The sequence below is a fragment of the Schistocerca cancellata genome, chromosome 2 (assembly GCF_023864275.1).
Source record: "Schistocerca cancellata isolate TAMUIC-IGC-003103 chromosome 2, iqSchCanc2.1, whole genome shotgun sequence".
Lineage (NCBI taxonomy): Eukaryota > Metazoa > Arthropoda > Insecta > Orthoptera > Acrididae > Schistocerca > Schistocerca cancellata.
Window position 1 is genome coordinate 109,578,999 of NC_064627.1, and position 20,660 is coordinate 109,599,658.

A 20,660-nucleotide genomic window follows, 5' to 3' on the forward strand; every position below is an offset into this window, starting at 1 on the left:
CAGCCACCAGAATAAAAGAAGTCAGTAGGTGTCCAACGCCCATCAAAATCCGAATATTGCGTAAAATATTTTTCTAATTGATTTTATCACCAAAGTCAAAGTGTTTGGTAACACGGCTTCGCCAGAACAATAATCGCTCGGCAGGTGGCATTTAATAGGCCCTAAAGAACTCAAAAAATCATTATAATGACACTTCACGTGGACAGGAAATAATTTTGATAGTGGAGCGTTGTGGAAAGAAGGAACTGTCCTTACAGACAAGTTTCTCAGGGACGCAACTGTAGAAAATTCTGCATCTGGACGGCTGTGTTGACTTAAATAAATATGTACCTTACAGATTTCTAGTTATTTTTAAAACATTGTTACCCAATGTCTTTGTGATGCTGAACTCATTAGGGGGTCGAACAGACCGTGTCTCTGTATCCCCGAGCGAGGTGGCGCAGTGGTTAGCACACTGGACTCGCATTCGGGAGGACGACGGTTCAATCCCGTCTCCGGCCATCCTGATTTAGGTTTTCCGTGATTTACCTAAATCGCTTTAGGCAAATGCCGGGATGGTCCCTTTGAAAGGGCACGGCCGATTTCCTTCCACATCCTTCCCTCACCCGAGCTTGCGCTCCGTCTCTAATGACCTCGTTGTCGACGGGACGTTAAACACTAATCTCCTCCTCCTCCTCCTCTCTGTATCCCCACCATCATGCTACGCAAATTGCAGTAACGCTCTGAGAAAGCGCGTCACACCTCGCTAACTGCCAACGGGTAGGAGAAATGGAAGATGTATATAAGCTGCACGGAAACCTTACAGCGGCATCAGTCATTGCCTGCTCCATCTGTACCATCTTCAGCAGCAGCAATGAGGATCCTGGTGAGTGGTTTCTCGATTCACACGTACTTTCCAGAGCTCCTTCTGATGATGTTGACGACGTTCACCTAGTGGCAGCTGCAGAAGAAAATTTATAAGTACCAGTACTAGAAATAGTATCATCCCTTGTTTTATTGAATGAATTAAAAAATGTTAGTGAAAGAAAATACCCGGATTCTTATCACAATTTACTGCTAAATAACGCCCCAGTATATTTTGGTTGTAACTATAGTCCATCACACAGAGAAAAAATAAGAGTCAATACATCATCGTAGTTTGTCCGCAAGTATTTGTTAGCTGATGATGAAAAGAAAAACACGTGATCTGAAGCAGCAGTAACAAGTAAAGTAAATGAGTCATAGAACTCGCATAGAAATCGTGTAAGTCTTTTCGATGCATTTGATGACCGTCATCGTCTTGTAAAGATTGTTGTTTTTACAGTGCAACGCAAGGAGACATTGCATTATTTTAAAGAACTGATTCATTTGACGAACTACATTTACTTATTGTAATGTCGTATTCAGCTGACACCTTGCTGATGTTCGTAAATTGCATATAATGGTCAGTGAAACATATCAGATCTGATATTCAGAGCATTGTTTAATTTAGTTATCTACATTTCCATGGATCATTATCAGGAGATCGTGTTTGCGCGTGAACGGAGTCAGTCTTACGTCTACATTATAATTTCTCCGTTAGCAATTATGGCAACAAGCGATTGAACCCACTAATAAATAACCAAGTTTAGTTTTTAACGTATCAAGAGTAGGTTTCTTTTCCATTAGATGGTATTCTTAGGGGACAAAGAGTGAGCAACTCCAATATTATTATAGCCTCTATTTTTTTACTGCCTCTTGCTTCTTTAGAAGAAAAAAATTAAATATGTACGCTAAGATTGTAATTGTAATTGTGCACGAAACTGATGCCGATATCACGCATGAACACAAAATTTATGTGAAAGAGATATAATGCATATTGGGGTGGTTGTAGTGCTATAAATGTCGTTATCGGACAGCCCTTCTAGGGAATTAGTTTCAACGATTTAATCATCATTCAGGCTTGTTGTATGGTACCGTGCTGTAGTAGAATGTCGTTATAGACTTCCATATTATAAGTACTTACACTTGTCTTCGACCAGTGTTGGAGATACTATTAAATAGCAGACATTCTACAGTGCTTTGTCTGTGTGTGTGTGCGTGTGTGTGTGTGTGTGTGTGTGTGTGTGTGTGTGACAGACAGAGAGAGAGAGAGAGAGAGAGAGAGAGAGTGAGAGAGAGGGGGGGGAGAGTGCGAGTATTGTTGTCAGGCATTGGTATTGCAAATAGTGAATGTGATACCTAGTTCACATAAAGAACAAATTTAAATGATGTTGAAATATAATCAGTATTACGTTGAAAGGCTTTTGTTTTATGCAGCCAGATACAATATTCTTGTCAGAAGACGTTCAGTATTAGAGGATTACCTTATCAGAAATTACTACTCACTCGTGTCATGAATTCTGTAACAGTGCAAGTAATTATGCACTGAAATTGATGTTCAGACGTGTTGTTGTCATTTTCAGGTGTGCGTGTTCCTGTTTGGACTGGCTCTGGCCGAGGAGAAGCAGGTAGAGAAACGGGGAGTGGTTGGCTCCCTGGGTAGCTACGGTGGAGGAGCGACTATCGACCATGGAATCGGCGCCAGCAGCTACAGCAGTGGCGGCATCAGCGGAGGTTACGGGGGCGGCTTTGGCGGTGGTTATGGAGGTGGTTACGGAGGAGGCTATGGAGGTGGCATCAGCTCTGCGGTTGGAGGAGGTCAAGTGACCAACATCGCCATCACCAAGCAGGTCCCTGTCCCATACCCAGTACCAGTGCAGCGTACTGTCCCAGTACCAGTCAGGGTTCCTGTCACGGTGCCAGTCAACAGGCCGGTACCAGTGCCCGTCCCACAGCCGTACCCTGTCCCCGTGCAGAGGCCAGTCCCAGTACCCGTGAGCGTCCCTAGCCCAGTCCCTGTACCAGTACCACAGCCCGTCGTCGTCAACCAGCCCGTACCTGTCGTCGTGGGAGGCGGAGCTGGTATTGGCGGAGGTCTCGGAGGCGGCTACGGCGGCGGCATTGGCGACGGGTTCGGTGGAGGCTACGGTGGAGGCTACGGAGGAGCCATCGGCGGTGGCTACAGTGGTGGCTACAGCGGTAGCTATGGGGCAGGCTACGGAGGTGGCTACTCTGGGGGCATTGCTGGAGGCTATGGAGGCTACGGGAAATACAGCCACTAACATCAGCAGCTGAAACCAACGCCTTAAACAGAACGTGCCACCAGAAATTTTTTTGTATATTTCTTAAAATGTTTTGTAATTACAGCAGAAAATAGAAAGTGTTTATACGGTATATATCTCGTTAGTCATTATGGCCTGTAAAAATAATGCAATTGAAAATGAAATTTGTGTCCTGGTTTATGTTATGAATTTTCTTCATTGTAAATCAATATCTGGTGTCAAAGTAAAACTGGCTAGTTTTGTAACTTTATTTTTCTCTTTCACAGTCAGAGTCCTATTTTCTTTCAGTGGTAATGGACAGAACATTTTAACACTGGTAACTGACAGAACATTTTGACACTGGAATTCCAAAATTATACGTGGTGGTAGATTATAATCATGGTCACTCGGAGTGTTTGCCGTTGTTTCGTTTCATCATTCGCCACACATAATCACATATTTTTAATCTACAACACAGGTAAATGGTGGAGACAAAAAACAACTTCCAAATGATGCCAATGTTTATGACTAGACAGTATTTATCTCATTTGGTCTAGCTTTATGTTTACTACAGGGCTGCATTTAAATGAAGGAAATTGTCAGTTTCCTTGTTTGGCCTGAAAGTCAAATTACTTGATGACCATGTGCACTAATGACATCTTATCCATTTAACATCTACGAGAAAAGCGAAATCGGAATAACAGTCCGTCAGTTCCGTCAGTTAAGCTGAGGTCGCCATATATGAAAGTTCATAATAGCCAAATCAGTTGCCCAAAGCGCCATGCGGCCGCTCGTTGTTCTACAGTTAAATTATGTTTCTTAACCACCTTCGATTCTATCAGGAACTGCCTCAGTGTCCTTCGGCCTATACACCTGTGCGAACATATGGCGACATGAACTGGCGCGAGTCTGTTGAAATATAACGAAAAGGCACGATGGCTATTTATATGCGAAATCTAGATTTGCAAGAATGATAAAACTTAATGGGATTGTGACTGACTTCTTTGTGCCTCTCCTTAATTAAGTTTCTGTCACCAACATCAGACATCTTCTCAATGTAGTTGCTATAAAAATGTACCATTATATCGGCTGCGTTTGGTACAGGCAATCTGTCATGAAACTGGTCCTGAGTTATATAAACGTTGCTGTTGGAAGAAGATTTCGTAATAGTTCATAGCTATTCAGTCACAGAACCACACAAAATGATGTTACCATGTCGAAGTATCAGAAACATGAATGATGATAAGCAAGTAAGTCAATTATACAAAACTCCGATCCCCTACATTTCTCTGAGCATTTTATTCTTATATATTCTGACCTAAGAACTAAGATAAAGAGCTCGGGAAAAATTACACAGTATAAGCGGAAATATGAAAGAGATGAACGTATGAACTGCAGTGTTAAGAAAAATCATAATTAACAGGGGGAAGAACGGAAGTGACTTACACGAAGTTTCGAAATGACTGATGTGCATCTGCAGATACCTGTAAGGCCTTAAGATAAAAATCCAGAGAAAATACGTTAGCTGAAGCTTATACTACGAAATAGTTCTACATCTATGTCTACATAGATACTCAGCAAGGCACCGTACGATGAATGGCGGAGCGTACCCTGCACCCCTATTAGTGGTTCCCTGTCCTGTTCGACCCGCAGAGAGAGCGAGGGAAAAACGATTATGCGTATGCCTCCATAACGAGTCCTAATTTCTCGCATCTTATCTTCGTGGTCCTTGTTGTTGGTGTTGTTGTCTTCAGTCCTGAGACTAGTTTGATGCAGCTCTCCATGCTACTCTATCCTGTGCAAGCTTCTTCATCTCCCAGTACTTACTGCAACCTACATCCTTCCGAATCTCCTTAGTGTAATCATCTCTTGGTCTCCGTCTACGATTTTTACCCACCACGCTGCCCTCCAATGCTAAATTTGTGATCCCTTGATGCCTCAGAACATGTCCTACCAACCGGTCACTTCTTCTAGTCAAGTTGTGCCACAAACTACTCTTCTCCCCAATTCTATTCAATACCTCCTCATTAGTTACGTGATCTACACATCTAATCTTCAGCATTCTGCTATTTTCTTCTTGTCCAAACTATTTATCGTCCATGTTTCACTTCCATTCTTCCATACTTTCAGAAACGACTTCCTGACACTTAAATCTATACTCGATGTTAACAAATTTCTCTTCTTCAGGAACGCTTTCCTTGCCATTGCCAGTCTACATTTTATATCCTCTCTACTTCGACCATCTTCAATTATTTAGCTCCGAAAATAGTAAAACTCTTTTACTACTTTAAGTGTCTCATTTCCTAATCTAATTCCCTGAGCGTCACCTGACTTAATTCGACTACATTCCATTATCCTTGTTTTGCTTTTGTTGATGTACATCTTATATCCTCCTTTCAAGACACTGTCCATTCCGTTCAACTGCTCTTCCAAGTCCTTTGCTGTCTCTGACAGAATTACAATGTCGTCGGCTAACCTCAACATTTTTATTTCTTCTCCATGGATTTTAATACCTACTCCGAATTTTTCATTTGTTTCCTTTACTGCATGCTCAATACACAGATTGAATAACATCGGGGACAGGCTACAATCCTGTCTCACTCCCTTCCCAACCGCTGCTTCCCTTTCATGCCCCTCGACTCTTTATAACTGCCATCTGGTTTCTGTACAAATTGTAAATAGCCTTTCGCTCCCTGTATTTTACCCCTGCCATCTTTAGAATTTGAAAAAGAGTATTCCAGTCAACATTTTCAAAAGCTTTCTCCAAGTCTACATATGCTACAAACGTAGGTTTGCCTTTCCTTAATCTATTTTCTAAGATGAGTCGTAGGGTCAGTATTGCCTCACGTGTGCCAACATTTCTGCGGAATCCAAACTGATCATTCCCGAGGTCGGCTTCTACCAGTTTTTCCATTCGTCAGTAAAGAATTCGCGTTAGTATTTTGCAGCTGTGACTTATTAAACTGATAGTTCGGTAATTTTCACATCTGTCAACACCTGCTTTCTTTGGGATTGGAATTATTATATTCTTCTTGAAGTCTGTGGGTATTTCACCTGTCTCATACATCTTGCTCACCAGATGGTAGAGTTTTGTCAGGACTGGCTCTCCCAAGGCAGTCAGTAGTTCCAATGGAATGTTGTCTACTCCCGGGGCATTGTTTCGACTCAGGTCTTTCAGTGCTCTGTCGAACTCTTCACGCAGTATCATATCTCCCATTTCATCTTCATCTACATCCTCTTCCATTTCCATAATATTGTCCTCAAGTACATCGCCCTTCCAGAATGAGATTTTCACTCTGCAGCGGAGTGTGCGCTGATATGAAACTTCCTGGCAGATAAGTTTGGAAGGTAGGAGACGAGATACTGGCAGAAGTAAAGCTGTGAGACCGGGCGTGAGTCGTGCTTCGGTAGCTCATTTGGTAGAGCACTTGCCCGCGAAAGGCAAAGGTCCCGAGTTCGAGTCTCGGTCGGGCACAAAGTTTTAATCTGCCAGGAAGTTTTACATCGCCCTTGTATATACTCCTTCCACCTTTCTGCTTTCCCTTCTTTGCTTAGAACTGGGTTTTCATATGAGCTCTTGATATTCATACAAGTGGCTCTCTTTTCTCCAAAGGTCTCTTTAATTTTCCTGTAGGCAGTATCTATCTTACCCCTAGTGAGATAAGCCTCTATATCCTTACTTTTATCCTCTAGCCATCCCTGCTTAGCCATTTTGCACTTCCTGTCGATCTCATTTTTGAGACGTTTGTATTCCTTTTTGCCTGCTTCAGTTACTGCTTTTTTATATTTTCTCCTTTCATCGATTAAATTCAGTATTTCTTCTGTTACCCAAGGATTTCTACTAGCCCTTGTCTTTTTACCTACTTGATCCTCTGCCACCTTCACTACTTCATCCCTCAGAGCTATCCATTCTTCTTCTACTGTATTTCTTTTCCCCATTCCTGTCAATTGTTCCCTTATGCTCTCCCTGAAACCCTCTACAACCTCTGGTTCTTTCAGTTTATCCAGGTCCCATCTCCTTAAGTTCCCACCTTTTTGGAGTTTCTTCAGTTTTAATCTACAGTTCATAACCAATAGATTGTGGTCAGAGTCCACATCTGCACCTGGAAATGTCTTACAATTTAAAACCTGGTTCCTAAATCTCTGTCTTACCATTATATATTCTATCTGATGCCTTCTAGTATCTCCAGGGGTCTTCCATGTATACAATCTTCTTTTTGATTCTTGAACCAAGTGTTGTCTATGATTAAGTTATGCTCTGTGCAAAGTTCTACCAGACGGCTTCCTCATTCATTTCTCTCCGCCAATCCATATTCACCCACTATGTTTCCCTTTCTCCCTTTTCCTACTCTCGAATTCCAGTCACCCATGACTATTAAATTTTCGTCTCCCTTCACTACCTGACTAATTTCTTTTATCTCATCATCCATTTCATCAATTTCTTCATCATCTGCAGTGCCAGTTGGCATATAAACTTGTACTGCTGTAGTAGGCATGGGCTTCGTGTCTATCTTGGCCACAATAATGCATTCACTATGCTGTTTGTAGTAGCTTACCCGCACTCCTATTTTTTTATTCATTTTTAAACCTACTCCTTCATTACCCCCATTTGATTTTGTATTTATAACCCTGTATTCGCTTGACCAAAAGTCTTGTTCCTCCTGCCACCGAACTTCACTAATTCCCACTATTTCTAACTTTAACCTATCCATTTCCCTTTTTAAATTTTCTAACCTACCTGCCCGATTAAGGGATCTGACATTCCTCGCTCCGATCAATAGAACGCCAGTTTTCTTTCCCCTGATAACGAAGTCCTCCTGAGTAGTCCCCGCCCGGAGATCGGAATGGGGGACTATTTTACCTCCGCAATATTTTACCCAAGAGGACGCCATCATCATTTAACCATACACTAAAGCTGCATGCCCTCGGGAAAAATTACGGCTGTAGTTTCCCCTTGCTTTCAGCCGTTCGCAGTACCAGCACAGCAAGGACGTTTTGGTTAGTGTTAAAAGGCCAGATCAGTCAATCATCCAGACTGTAGCCCCTTGCAACTACTGAAAAGGCTGCTGCCCCTCTTTAGGAACCACACGTTTGTCTGGCCTCTCAACAGATACCCCTCCGTTGCGGTTGCACCTACGGTGCGGCTATCTGTATCGCTGAGGCACGCAAGCCTCCCCACCAACGGCAAGGTCCATGGTTCATTGGGGTAGGGTTCGTGGTCCTTACGTGCAGTGTATGTTGGAGGCAGCATAATCGTGTGGCAGTGATCTTCAGATGCCGGTTCTCTAAATTTTCTCAATAGCATCTATCAAAACGAACGTCGCTTTCCGTCTAGGGATTTCCATTTGAGTTCCAAAAGCGTCACTATAAGACCTATGTGTTGTTCGAACCTACCGGTAACAAATCTAGCCGCCCGTCTCTGAACTGCTTCGATGTCCTCCTTCAATCCGATTGCGTACCGGTCTCAAACACTCGAGCAGTGTTCAAGAATAGGTCGCGCCGACCTCTGTGGCCGAGCAGTTCTAGGCGCTTCTGTCCGGAACCGCGCTGCTGTTGCGGTAGCAGGTTCGAATACTGCCTCAGGCATGGATGTGTGTCATACGCTCAGGTTACTTAGATTTAAGAAGCATTAAGTCTAGAGGCTGATGTCACGTCCCGTAGTGCTTACAGCCATTTGAGGAATAGGTCGCACCAGTGTACCACGTAGGCGGTCTCCTTTACAGGTGAACCACTCATTCCTAAAACATTTTCAACATTTCGCGGCCCTGTTAGCAACCGTATAAATATTAATTTTAGTTTCAATAACGAACACCCTCAGTTACAATGTTTACCTAGATTTACCTAGGTTTCAGTCGGGATAACCCAATATTCTTCATAATAAAAGTAACTACCGTTTGTCCATAGTGGATAGCGTCAAGCTAAAACTACAAATCCATAAATTATCGTCAGACTGTAAACACTTATTTGAAACTGCCTCGGCCCCACTTCTCGACCGCGATGCGGCAGCCACGAGTGCTGTACTGGAACTGACCGTAGCGTCATGAGGCCCGCCTAGGCGGACACAACGCCTTGCGGCTGCCTGTAAACTGCGTGATAGTTGCTTCTTGCCACAAGACGCGAACCTAATTCCTAAATAGTAAAGTGAAATAAAAGGTACAGCTGAGGAAAAGGGCGTATATGTTATCCTGTACAGAACGTAATTAGATCGACTGTCTTAACATTTATAAAGTGTTCGTTGGTCATGGTATGATGAAGACATCTCGTGCTTACAACGTATCGCCTGTCTAGGAAAATTTTGTGCTTAAGCACGAAGTTTAATCACCTACAAAGCCCTTAGGAGTGGGAAGGATAATATAAAGCCAACATCGTCATTATTATGACTAGTTACAAAAATTTTTGGAGACGTAAATGTTAAGCACTTGCTTAGCTATGGTTACAACGCATGAACATCCTATTGACTTAGCACACAAAAGGTCATGATGGAACTTACGAACAAGTCTATATCTAATCTGTAACATCCGGCAATACGGGCCGTATAAAATACACTCCTGGAAATGGAAAAAAGAACACATTGACACCGGTGTGTCAGACCCACCATACTTGCTCCGGACACTGCGAGAGGGCTGTACAAGCAATGATCACACGCACGGCACAGCGGACACACCAGGAACCGCGGTGTTGGCCGTCGAATGGCGCTAGCTGCGCAGCATTTGTGCACCGCCGCCGTCAGTGTCAGCCAGTTTGCCGTGGCATACGGAGCTCCATCGCAGTCTTTAACACTGGTAGCATGCCGCGACAGCGTGGACGTGAACCGTATGTGCAGTTGACGGACTTTGAGCGAGGGCGTATAGTGGGCATGCGGGAGGCCGGGTGGACGTACCGCCGAATTGCTCAACACGTGGGGCGTGAGCTCTCCACAGTACATCGATGTTGTCGCCAGTGGTCGGCGGAAGGTGCACGTGCCCGTCGACCTGGGACCGGACCGCAGCGACGCACGGATGCACGCCAAGACCGTAGGATCCTACGCAGTGCCGTAGGGGACCGCACCGCCACTTCCCAGCAAATTAGGGACACTGTTGCTCCTGGGGTATCGGCGAGGACCATTCGCAACCGTCTCCATGAAGCTGGGCTACGGTCCCGCACACCGTTAGGCCGTCTTCCGCTCACGCCCCAACATCGTGCAGCCCGCCTCCAGTGGTGTCGCGACAGGCGTGAATGGAGGGACGAATGGAGACGTGTCGTCTTCAGCGATGAGAGTCGCTTCTGCCTTGGTGCTAATGATGGTCGTATGCGTGTTTGGCGCCGTGCAGGTGAGCGCCACAATCAGGACTGCATACGACCGAGGCACACAGGGCCAACACCCGGCATCATGGTGTGGGGAGCGATCTCCTACACTGGCCGTACACCACTGGTGATCGTCGAGGGGACACTGAATAGTGCACGGTACATCCAAACCGTCATCGAACCCATCGTTCTACCATTCCTAGACCGGCAAGGGAACTTGCGGTTCCAACAGGACAATGCACGTCCGCATGTATCCCGTGCCACCCAACGTGCTCTAGAAGGTGTAAGTCAACTACCCTGGCCAGCAAGATCTCCGGATCTGACCCCCATTGAGCATGTTTGGGACTGGATGAAGCGTCGTGTCACGCGGTCTGCACGTCCAGCACGAACGCTGGTCCAACTGAGGCGCCAGGTGGAAATGGCATGGCACAGGACTACATCCAGCATCTCTACGATCGTCTCCATGGGAGAATAGCAGCCTGCATTGGTGCGAAAGGTGGATATACACTGTACTAGTGCCGACATTGTGCATGCTCTGTTGCCTGTGTCTATGTGCCTGTGGTTCTGTCAGTGTGATCATGTGATGTATCTGACCCCAGGAATGTGTCAATAAAGTTTCCCCTTCCTGGGACAATGAATTCACGGTGTTCTTATTTCAATTTCCAGGAGTGTATATAGTTAATATTTTTGTCAGATTTGCCTAAGATTTTCATCCTGTTGATGACTGCGTTTATATATTGTTCGTTGCTATGTTGTTAATTACCGCGTCGCAACTGGCAATAATCTCTAAGACAGGAAATTATTATTAATTAATTAAATTAAAGGTTCCTCTGGCAGTTACGGTTCTTCCCATTTTAATTACTGATGTATAACCGTCGTACTTACTATGATACATGGTATTATGAATGCACTTAGTTGAAATTGTATTAAATATCTTTTCACCAAGGCTGTTCATCGAAAATTCACAACAGCAGAGATGTCTTATATTTTGCTGTCGTATTTAGACTTTGATTTTAATTTCCAGCCAGTAATGCTTCAATGAGTATATTGGCATTAGCTACTTAGTAAAAAGGTCTTCAGCAATAACTTAATATATAAGCACTGAATAAGTTTTTACACTTCGCAAAGATTTATTCTTTATTCGCTATATGCACACTACTTGCCGAAAATAATAAAGTAACCTTAAATATCATGTGTTTGTCGTAGCTGATGACGTTCTAAACGTAACTGATAACATAAATTTGCTACACAAGACCTACTCATTTATCTGCATTTTTGTAACAGTTGTCAGCAGCGGACTGACACACCTGGAAGCATCTTCTTGTTCTTTGTGGCTGTCGAGTCAGCTGCATGTTGGTCTGGCATCTCAAAGTCAGCAACAAAGTTTCAGATGACCCATCCAATGACGTCAAGGCTCCGTGGGGTACATGAAACAAACATAAAAAACATTCATACTTTGTAGCTTTTGCAAAATATGTTTAACATAATAAAACATGTGTTTTGTGGACGGCAAAATTTGTAGCGAAGCAGCTTCGAAGGTGAAACACTACAGCGTCACAAACCACATTCTCTTTGGCAGTGACGTCATTATGATAACGTAACAGAACACACCCTCCGTATCTATGACGACATCCATAAACTAAGAAGAAGAACCTCTTGTCTTGGAACGGCAGTGTCAATTAAAACGAGTAATCGCAGTGTAGTGTTTTATCAGTCATTATAAAGAAACAGCCAATTATGTTCCTCCCAGAGCCACCATCTTGGCCGTGCTCAAAAGTATGTGAACGATCTGAATTTTTTTTTTTTTTTTTGTCGGGGTACAAACGTACAACCTATTTATCAAAAAAACTTTTAAGATACAACTTGCAGTAATGCACTTGATGAAAGACACGATGCTACCTAAAACTTAATATTTCTGAATCTACATTGTTGTATGATTCTTATTAAGTATGACAATGGTATCTCCATCTCAAAGATATGTAAACGGTGTTGTCATTTTAAGCTGAGAAAATATTCTTGCTGGTTCATAGAACAAACTGTCATACTGTCTTCACCTGTTATTTCTGCAAGTTTTTCAATAATATTTCACCTTCGGAAGTACCACTTTAGGAGGTGGGGTTGGTTGGGGGCCGGGGGAGGGGGAGCAGTGATAACTATTGTACATCAGGTCGTGCAATAGAAAATATAATCGATGTTATTAGTGGGCCAGTGTTTCTTTTTAATTGAATCTGAACTAAACGTACTGCAGGTTAAGTACAAAATCAACATTCAAGGAATGCTGCAACATTGGCCAATTAGAACTATGGTGCGAAGGCAGTCTAAATCGTTTACAGACCGTTTTTCCAACAATGAACTACTTAATAACAAGAAAATCTAATCAAAGTACCTGGTGTAATACATACACTTAACCACAACATAGCTTAAATACAAACGATTTCAGAAATGTGGACAAAGGTGTTTTTCGAAATCTTTAACGCAATGCATAGCATAAACTGCATATTTTCGCAATACACATGGAAAACTACATAATATGAATTTGCTTACATTCATCCAACGCCGCCAAAGACGTTGGTGGTGGAAAAAGAAAAGAAACACTGTCGAAGATAACACCTGACACTTCAGTATGCTTGAAGAGGCGATTCGAGAAGTATGCTCTTCAACTCATTTCTCAACAGCTACAGAGACTGGGACAGCTGTTCCGAAAGGAGAAGAAGACAGACCAGGATGAGGATGATGAAGGCATTAAAGTCAAAGGAAAAAATGCATTTATGAGAGCGTAAAACTGGTGATATTGGAAAAGAAGTAGATGAGATGATTATGACAAATCAACTGATGATGATGAGGAGGGGATGGTGGAGGTGGAGGATGATTACAATGTGGAAGAAGATGATAATGATGAGGATAACGAGGTTGCGGAAAAAAGTAAAAAAGTAGAGAATGATTACGTTGAGGAAGATGAAGTTCCTGTCTGGAAGATGGTCTCCAATGAATCGGCAGTAGATGTCGACCATGTCCAACACGATGGATTGGTACAGGGATTAGTTTTCTTACTACCTTCACAAGTGGTAGGCAGTAAGTCACATGATAATGAAATAGTATCAACTAATACGGAACTTCTAGAAGCAGCGATTACTGCTTCAAGTTTAAAATGGCTGCATAAAATAACGTGAAAAATTCTGTTATAGAACGGTAAGTTGGATATGTGAAATTTAACTCTCACCTGGAGAAATGGAGTGCTTATATAAATGAAGACGAACTTACTCCGTTGAGGAGGATCCCTGCCAAGTAGCTGATTGAAGCAATGCTGGTAAGATGACGATAGTGGGAGAAACATGTCTCAGCAGCTCCGCCTTCCCAAATGTTTTTCTTTGACAATTGCTGTTTGATTTATCAGCAAAAATTGTGATCATACTGTTGTGCTAAATGCATTCCAAGCATGACAAGACGTATGGATAAATAGTGAACTAGCTGAAACTACCTTTTGTGGGTGTAAGATGTCGCCGGCCGTTGTGGCCGTGCGATTCTAGGCGCTTCAGTCTGAAACCGCGTGACCGTTACGGTCGCAGGTTCGAATCCTGCCTCGGGCATGGATGTGTGTGATGTCCTTAGGTTAGTTAGGTTTAAGTAGTTCTAAGTTCTAGGGGACTGATGACCACAGATGTTAAGTCCCATAGTGCTCAGAGGCATTTGAACAATTTGTAAGATTTCGTCAGTGGCAACGTCGTTGGAATGACTTTGTTTACTTTGGTAATTCTGATCGACGAATTCACTTGGTGTAGTAGTGTTCAAGTGTGTTTTTTAGCGCTATAGAACCAATTATTTCTCGTAATCTGAAGAATATAAAGCGTGGTACAGCGATAGGACCATACTAATCTAGTAATCTGTAATTTATTTAAGTAATTACAAAAAGATAACCTCATGTATTTTAATTTTAAAAAATGCAGGCAATTTAGGTGCAGAAATATTTGATTTGAAGGTCGATTGTGCTTGCAAAGTATGGTGTCGATATTAGTATTTTCGTCATCAATAAGTCCTGCTCCACATCTATTTTATCAGTAATGCAAATATACAAGCCATGTGTGTTTAAAAAAACTAAGACAAAAATTAATTAACGATAGTAGTGCGTCATCTGTTTTGTGCCCGAATTCTTGCTTACTGTATTTTGACAAATAACAGAATTTTATTTCCTTATAAAGTCTGAATTTTTCTTACGATCTTAGCTTGAATATTTCAAGCGACCTGCATATGTTCCGTACTTAATACAGGAGACTAATTTCATTTTGGTGCAAAGATCTTGTTTTCGAGATATCATAGTGTGCTAGCCTTTCTTTGGTAATTTAATATTTTTCTCGTGGTCACCACCCCCTTGGCAGTCCTTTCCTGAAGATCCGATTGGAGAAATAATTCGAAATCCTTCTGCAGTTGAGAAATCAGCGTGACACTGTAAGCTACAAGTACTGTGGATACCTATTGAGTGTCTTTAATCCAATGAATTCGATTGCTTTCTGCAAAATCATGGCGTTTATCATTGCTGGTTCTGTCTTTTAAGGAACGTTTACCACACAAAGAGCAAGAAGTTGCCCTTAAACACTGTCCGCTCCTCAGATTTCTTTGAAAATGTTATTGGTAGGATGAGGGTCACTTCTTGTAATAGAAGTCTTCAGCATGAGACAAAGAAGAATTGGATTTCCAGCAGATGACCACAAGGCAGCACATTAGAGGTTAACATGGATGAGGTGTAAATGCTAATCTACATTTCTTCTACACATTTCACAACCGGATAGTGACAGACGGACTCAAAAAGCCGTATGCACGGTACAAATCGAAGATAAGAAGTATTTCTACAAAGCAGCAGCATGAATTCGATTAAAAGCAGTCGTGTGAAGAACTCGTGACTAAAAGGCACTGTACTCACTAATGGATTTACATTCTCAATTACGTGATCGGGTCGAAGAATTTTTGAATGATGGAGAATAGTATGTTGTAAAGGGCGTCGTAGGAAATAAATATGATTGCCAATATTTTCATTGCAAATACACGATTTATCACATAAACTCCGCAATACCCTCAGATTGTGTGATCAAGATTTTCGTTGATCGTTAATACTAATGGAATGTGGGACTAAAACGACGGTATATCAACACGATGAAATGAACGTCAACTCTCTTTTAAATACGGAAAAACGCATGATTTGCTTCTTAGCAATATTCTTGTCTAGTTCGGGGTCTGCTGAACTCCAGATCTAGCAGATAGATTTTATTTAACATTGTGGCCAGAAGCCTATTCAGTCTCCGCAGTTGTCAGTTGTACTGTTTTTGTGTAGTCGGAAATAAACCTACCGTCCTTTTTCTGCGAAAAAGGGAGGAAAGTCGTGCGCGCCACCCATCAGTGAATTGTATAAACTTTGTTCTGTGCGACAGTATTTTAGCTCTTTGTGTATCGTATTTTCTGAGGCGAAAATTAGGGACCAGGCAAGTATTTATCTAAACGAGTGTGGGCTCGCCAGTACACGAGACACGATCGCTTATCCGCCGCGCGTGTAACAACGAGGTTTCACTCACCTTATCCCGCAAGGTAGCGTGCTGCGCGTAACGTTGTACGAGCAAGTCGAATAAACGCAAGACAATGTTCATAAAAGGGAAAGAAACGCGTAGCACCTTATTACAGAATTAGTAGAAAACGTCCGACATTTTCACATCAAACAAACCTATATCTATAGCCACATGCACTATGTGATCAAAAGTATCCACACACCCCCGAAAGCATGCTTTTTCATATTAAGTGCATTGTGCTGCCACCTACTCCCAGGTACTCCATGTCAGCGACCTCAGTAGTCATTAGACATCGTAAGAGAACAGAATGGGGCTCTGTGCGTACTTCGAACGTGGTCAGATGTTTGAGTGTCACTTGTGTCATACGTCTGTACGCGAGATTTCCATTTTCCCTAGGTCCACTATTTCCGATGTGATGGTAAAATGGAAACGTGAAGGGTCACGTACAGCACAAAAGCGTACAGGTCGATCTCGTTTGTTGACTGATAGAGACCGCCCACAGTTGAAGAGGGTCATAATGTGTAATAAGCAGATATCTACCCAGACCGCACAAGAATTCCAAACTGCATCACGATCCACTGTAAGTACTATGTCAGTTAGTCAGAAGGTGAGAAAACTTGGATTTTATGGTCGAGCGGCTGCTCATAAGCTACACACCCGCCGGTAAATAACAAACGACGCCTTGCTTGGTGTAAGAAGCGTAAACATTGGACAACTCAACAGTGAAAAAACGTTGTGTAGGAACGACTCATGGTACACAATAAGGCGATTCGATGACAGGATGTACGTATGGCGAATGCCCGATGAATGTCATCTTCCAACGTGTGTAGTGCCAACGTGTGTAGTGCCAACAGAAAAATTCGGAAGTGGTGGTGTTATGGTACGGTCGTGTTTTTCATGGAGGGGGGCTTGCACCACTTGTTGTTTTACGTGGCACAGGCCTACTCTGACGTTTTAAGCACCTTCTTGCTTTCCACTGTTGAAGAGCAATTCGGGGATGGCGATTGCATCTTTGAACACGATCGAGCACCTGTTCATAATGCAAGGCCTGTGGCGCAGTGGTTACTCGACAATAACATCCCTGTAATGGACTGGCCTGCACAGAGCCCTGACCTGAATCCTACAGAACACCTTTGGGATGTTTTGGAACTCCGATTTCGTGCCAGGTCTCACCGATCGACATCGATACCTCTCCTCAGTGCAGCAGTCCGCGAAGAATGGGCTGCCATTCGCCAAGGAACCTTCCAGCAGCTGAATGAACGTATGCCTACGAGAGTGCAAGCTGTCATCCAGGTTAAGGGTGGGCCAACACCATATTGAATTTCAGCATTACCGATGGAGGACACCACGAACTGCTAACTCATTTTCAGCCAGGTGTCCGGATACATTTGATTACCTAGTGGATACACTCTGCAAGTCGCTGAATGGTGCGTGGCGGAGTATACCTTGTACCTCTCTTAACCACTTCCTTTCCTGTTCTATTCGCAAACAGAGCGAGGAAAGAAAAAACGACTGACTACATGCCTGTCAACGAGCCCTTATTTATATCATTTTATCTTGGTGGTCCTTACGGAAACGTGGTCTCTCTATGCAGTCAACCTCAAATGTCAGTTTTGTAAATTATCTCAGTAGTGTTCCACGAAAAGAACGTCGACTTCCCTCAAGGAATTTCCATTTCAGTTCACAAAGCATCTCCATAATACTCGCGCAGTGATCCAACTTACCCGTGACAAATGTGTCAGCTCGTCTATGCTTTGTTTCGATGTCTTCCTTTAATCCGCCACGCTGGGGATCTCACATTCTCGGGCAGAACTCAAGGACGGATCACACCAGTGCTCTAAACACGGTTTCCTTTCAGATGATCCATATTTCCCTAAATTTCTCAAAATATACCGAAGTCGACCATTCGCCCTTTCTACTACGAGGTGCATTCAAGTTCTAAGGCCTCCGATTTTTTTTCTAATTAACTACGCACCCGAAATCGATGAAACTGGCCTGACTTTTCGACGTAATCGCCCTGCAGACGTACACACTTTTCACAACTCTGACGCCATGATTCCATGGTGGCGGCGAAGGCTTCTTTAGAAGTCTGTTTTGACTACTGGAAAATCGTTGAGGCAATAGCAGCACGGCTGGTGAATTTGCGGCCAGGGAGAGTGTCTTTCATTGTTGGAAAAAGCCAAAAGTCACTAGGAGCCAGGTCAGGTGAGTAGAGAGCATGAGGATTCACTTCAAAGTTGTTATCACGAAGAAACTGTTGCGTAACGTTACCTCGATGTGCGGGTGCGTTGTCTTGGTGAAACAGCACACGCGCAGCCCTTCCCGGACGTTTTTGTTGCAGTGCAAGAAGGAATTTGTTCTTCAAAACATTTTCGTAAGATGCACCTGTTATCGTAGTGCCCTTTGGAACGCAATGGGTAAGGATTACGCCCTCGCTGTCCCAGAACATGGACACCATTTTTTCAGCACTGGCGGTTACCCGAAATATTTTGGTGGCGGTGAATCTGTGTGCTTCCATTGACCTAACTGGCGCTTTGTTTCTGGATTGAAAAATGGCATCCACATCTCATCCATTGTCACACCCGACGAAAAGAAAGTCCCATTCGTGCTGTCGTTGCGCGTCAACATTGGTTGGCAACATGCCACACGGGCAGCCATGTGGTCGTCCGTCAGCATTCGTGGCACCCACCTGGATGACACTTTTCGCATTTTCAGGTCGTCATGTAGGATTGTGTGCACAGAACCCACTGAAATGCCAACTCTGGAGGCGATCTGTTCAACAGTCATTCGGCGATCCCCCAAAACAATTCTCTCCACTTTCTCGATCATGTCGTCAGACCGGCTTGTGCGAGCCCGAGGTTGTTTCGGTTTGTTGTCACACGATGTTCTGCCTTCATTAAACTGTCGCACCCACGAACGCATTTTCGACACATCCATAACTCCATCACCACATGTCTCCTTCAACTGTCGATGAATTTCAATTGGTTTCACACCACGCAAATTCAGAAAACGAATGATTGCACACTGTTCAAGTAAGGAAAACGTCGCATTTTAAGTATTTAAAACAGTTCTCATTCTCGCTGCTGGCGGTAAAATTCCATCTGCCGTACGGTGCTGTCATCTCTGGGACGTATTGACAATGAACGCGGCCTCATTTTAAAACAATGCGCATGTTTCTACCTCTTTCCAGTCCGGAGAAAAAAAATTGGAGGCCTTAGAACTTGAATGCACCTCGTACAATCTTTAAGTGCTCGTTTCATCTGAGATTGCTTTACTAGGTTACACCTGCATTACTGTGCCCTATACGAACATTTCGGGACGTTTTCCCTATTCATCTGCAGCAATTTTCATTTTTCTACTTGTAGAGCAAGCTGCCATTCATCACATCAACTACAAATACTGAGTCATTTTTTACCCCCTTACAATCACCTAACGACGACACCTTCCCGCATTCCACAGCATCATCACCAAACAGCCGCCGCGAAGTGTGGCCGCGAGGTCTTAGGCGTTTTGCACGGTTCGCGCAGCTCCCCCGTCGAAGATTCGAGTCCTCCCTCATGCATGGGTGTTCAAATGGTTCAAATGGCTCTGAGCACTATGGGACTTAACATCTGTGGTCATCAGTCCCGTAACTAACCTAGGGATATCACACACATCCATGCCCGAGGCAGGATTCGAACCTGCGACCATAGCAGTCGCGCGGTTCCGGACTGAGCGCCTAGAACCGCGAGACCACCGCGGCCGGCATGCATGTGTGTGTGTGTTGTCTTTAGCGTATGTTAGGTTAACTTAGATCAAGTAGTGCGTAAGCTTGGGGACCGATGATCTCAGCAGTTTGGTCCCACAGAACTTACCACAAATTACCAAATTTCCAGCAAACAGCCGCAGATTGCTGCTCACCCATTCCATCAGATAAATTATGTCTGTTGAGAATAAGAGCAGTCTGGTCACACTCCTGACGATAACTTAGTCTGTGAAGAACACTCGCCGTCGATCACAACATACTGGGTTCCGACATTTAAGAAATTTTCGAGCTGCTCATATATCTCGGAACCTACTCCTTATAATTTGCCTTCGCTAACGGTCTGCGGCGGTTCACTGTGTGAAAAGCCTTGTGGAAATCTAGGAGTATCGAATCCATGGTTCGGAGAATATCATGTGAGGAAAGAGCAAGTTGAATTTTGCGCGAGTGATGTTTTCTCAATCCGTCCTGACTTGTGGGCAGAAGCTTTCCCGTCTCATGGAAATTCGGACTGAGAATATGTTCGAGATTTACGTAGGAAACCGGTGTTAAGGATACTGATAAAAACTTTGCGGATCCGTCCTTTTACTCCCTTTATATACAGAAGTCACCTGCCCTTTTCTCCAGCCACTTTGTAACCCCGCCATTATAGTCGTTACTGTACGAAATTTAGTCCAACTTCATCTCCCAGTCTAAAACAGTCTACGTATTACCAAAACCATCTCCCACAAACTGTTATCCATGTAAACTCGTATGCTAACCTTTGACTAAACAGAATCATATTTGAACTGAACTGTAACAGATCTGAATGCAGTTTGTCGTATATTAGATGCGAGACTGAAGTAAAATAATTTTCTGGCCCTAATCAAAATTTTCACTTACCAACCTTCTTGACAACATTGTTGCAGATTTTTTATAACCACAACAGCATACAGCAAGTAGGCACAGAGGCGAAGCTAGATTTTTATTTCTAAATAAAAT

The 20,660-nt window shown here is 43.4% G+C and overlaps 1 protein-coding gene across 1 annotated transcript in view; it reads left to right on the top strand.

Moving 5' to 3' along the window:
- The first annotated feature begins 815 nt into the window (after positions 1-815).
- Positions 816-20,660, top strand: part of LOC126151333 (acanthoscurrin-1-like) — a 98,053-nt gene continuing 78,208 nt past the window's right edge. The window contains exons 1-2 of the mRNA XM_049915934.1: positions 816-865; positions 2,424-2,468. Coding sequence (XP_049771891.1) covers positions 854-865; positions 2,424-2,468 — 57 coding nt within the window. The 5' untranslated portion in view covers positions 816-853. The remainder of the gene's footprint in view (positions 866-2,423; positions 2,469-20,660) is intronic.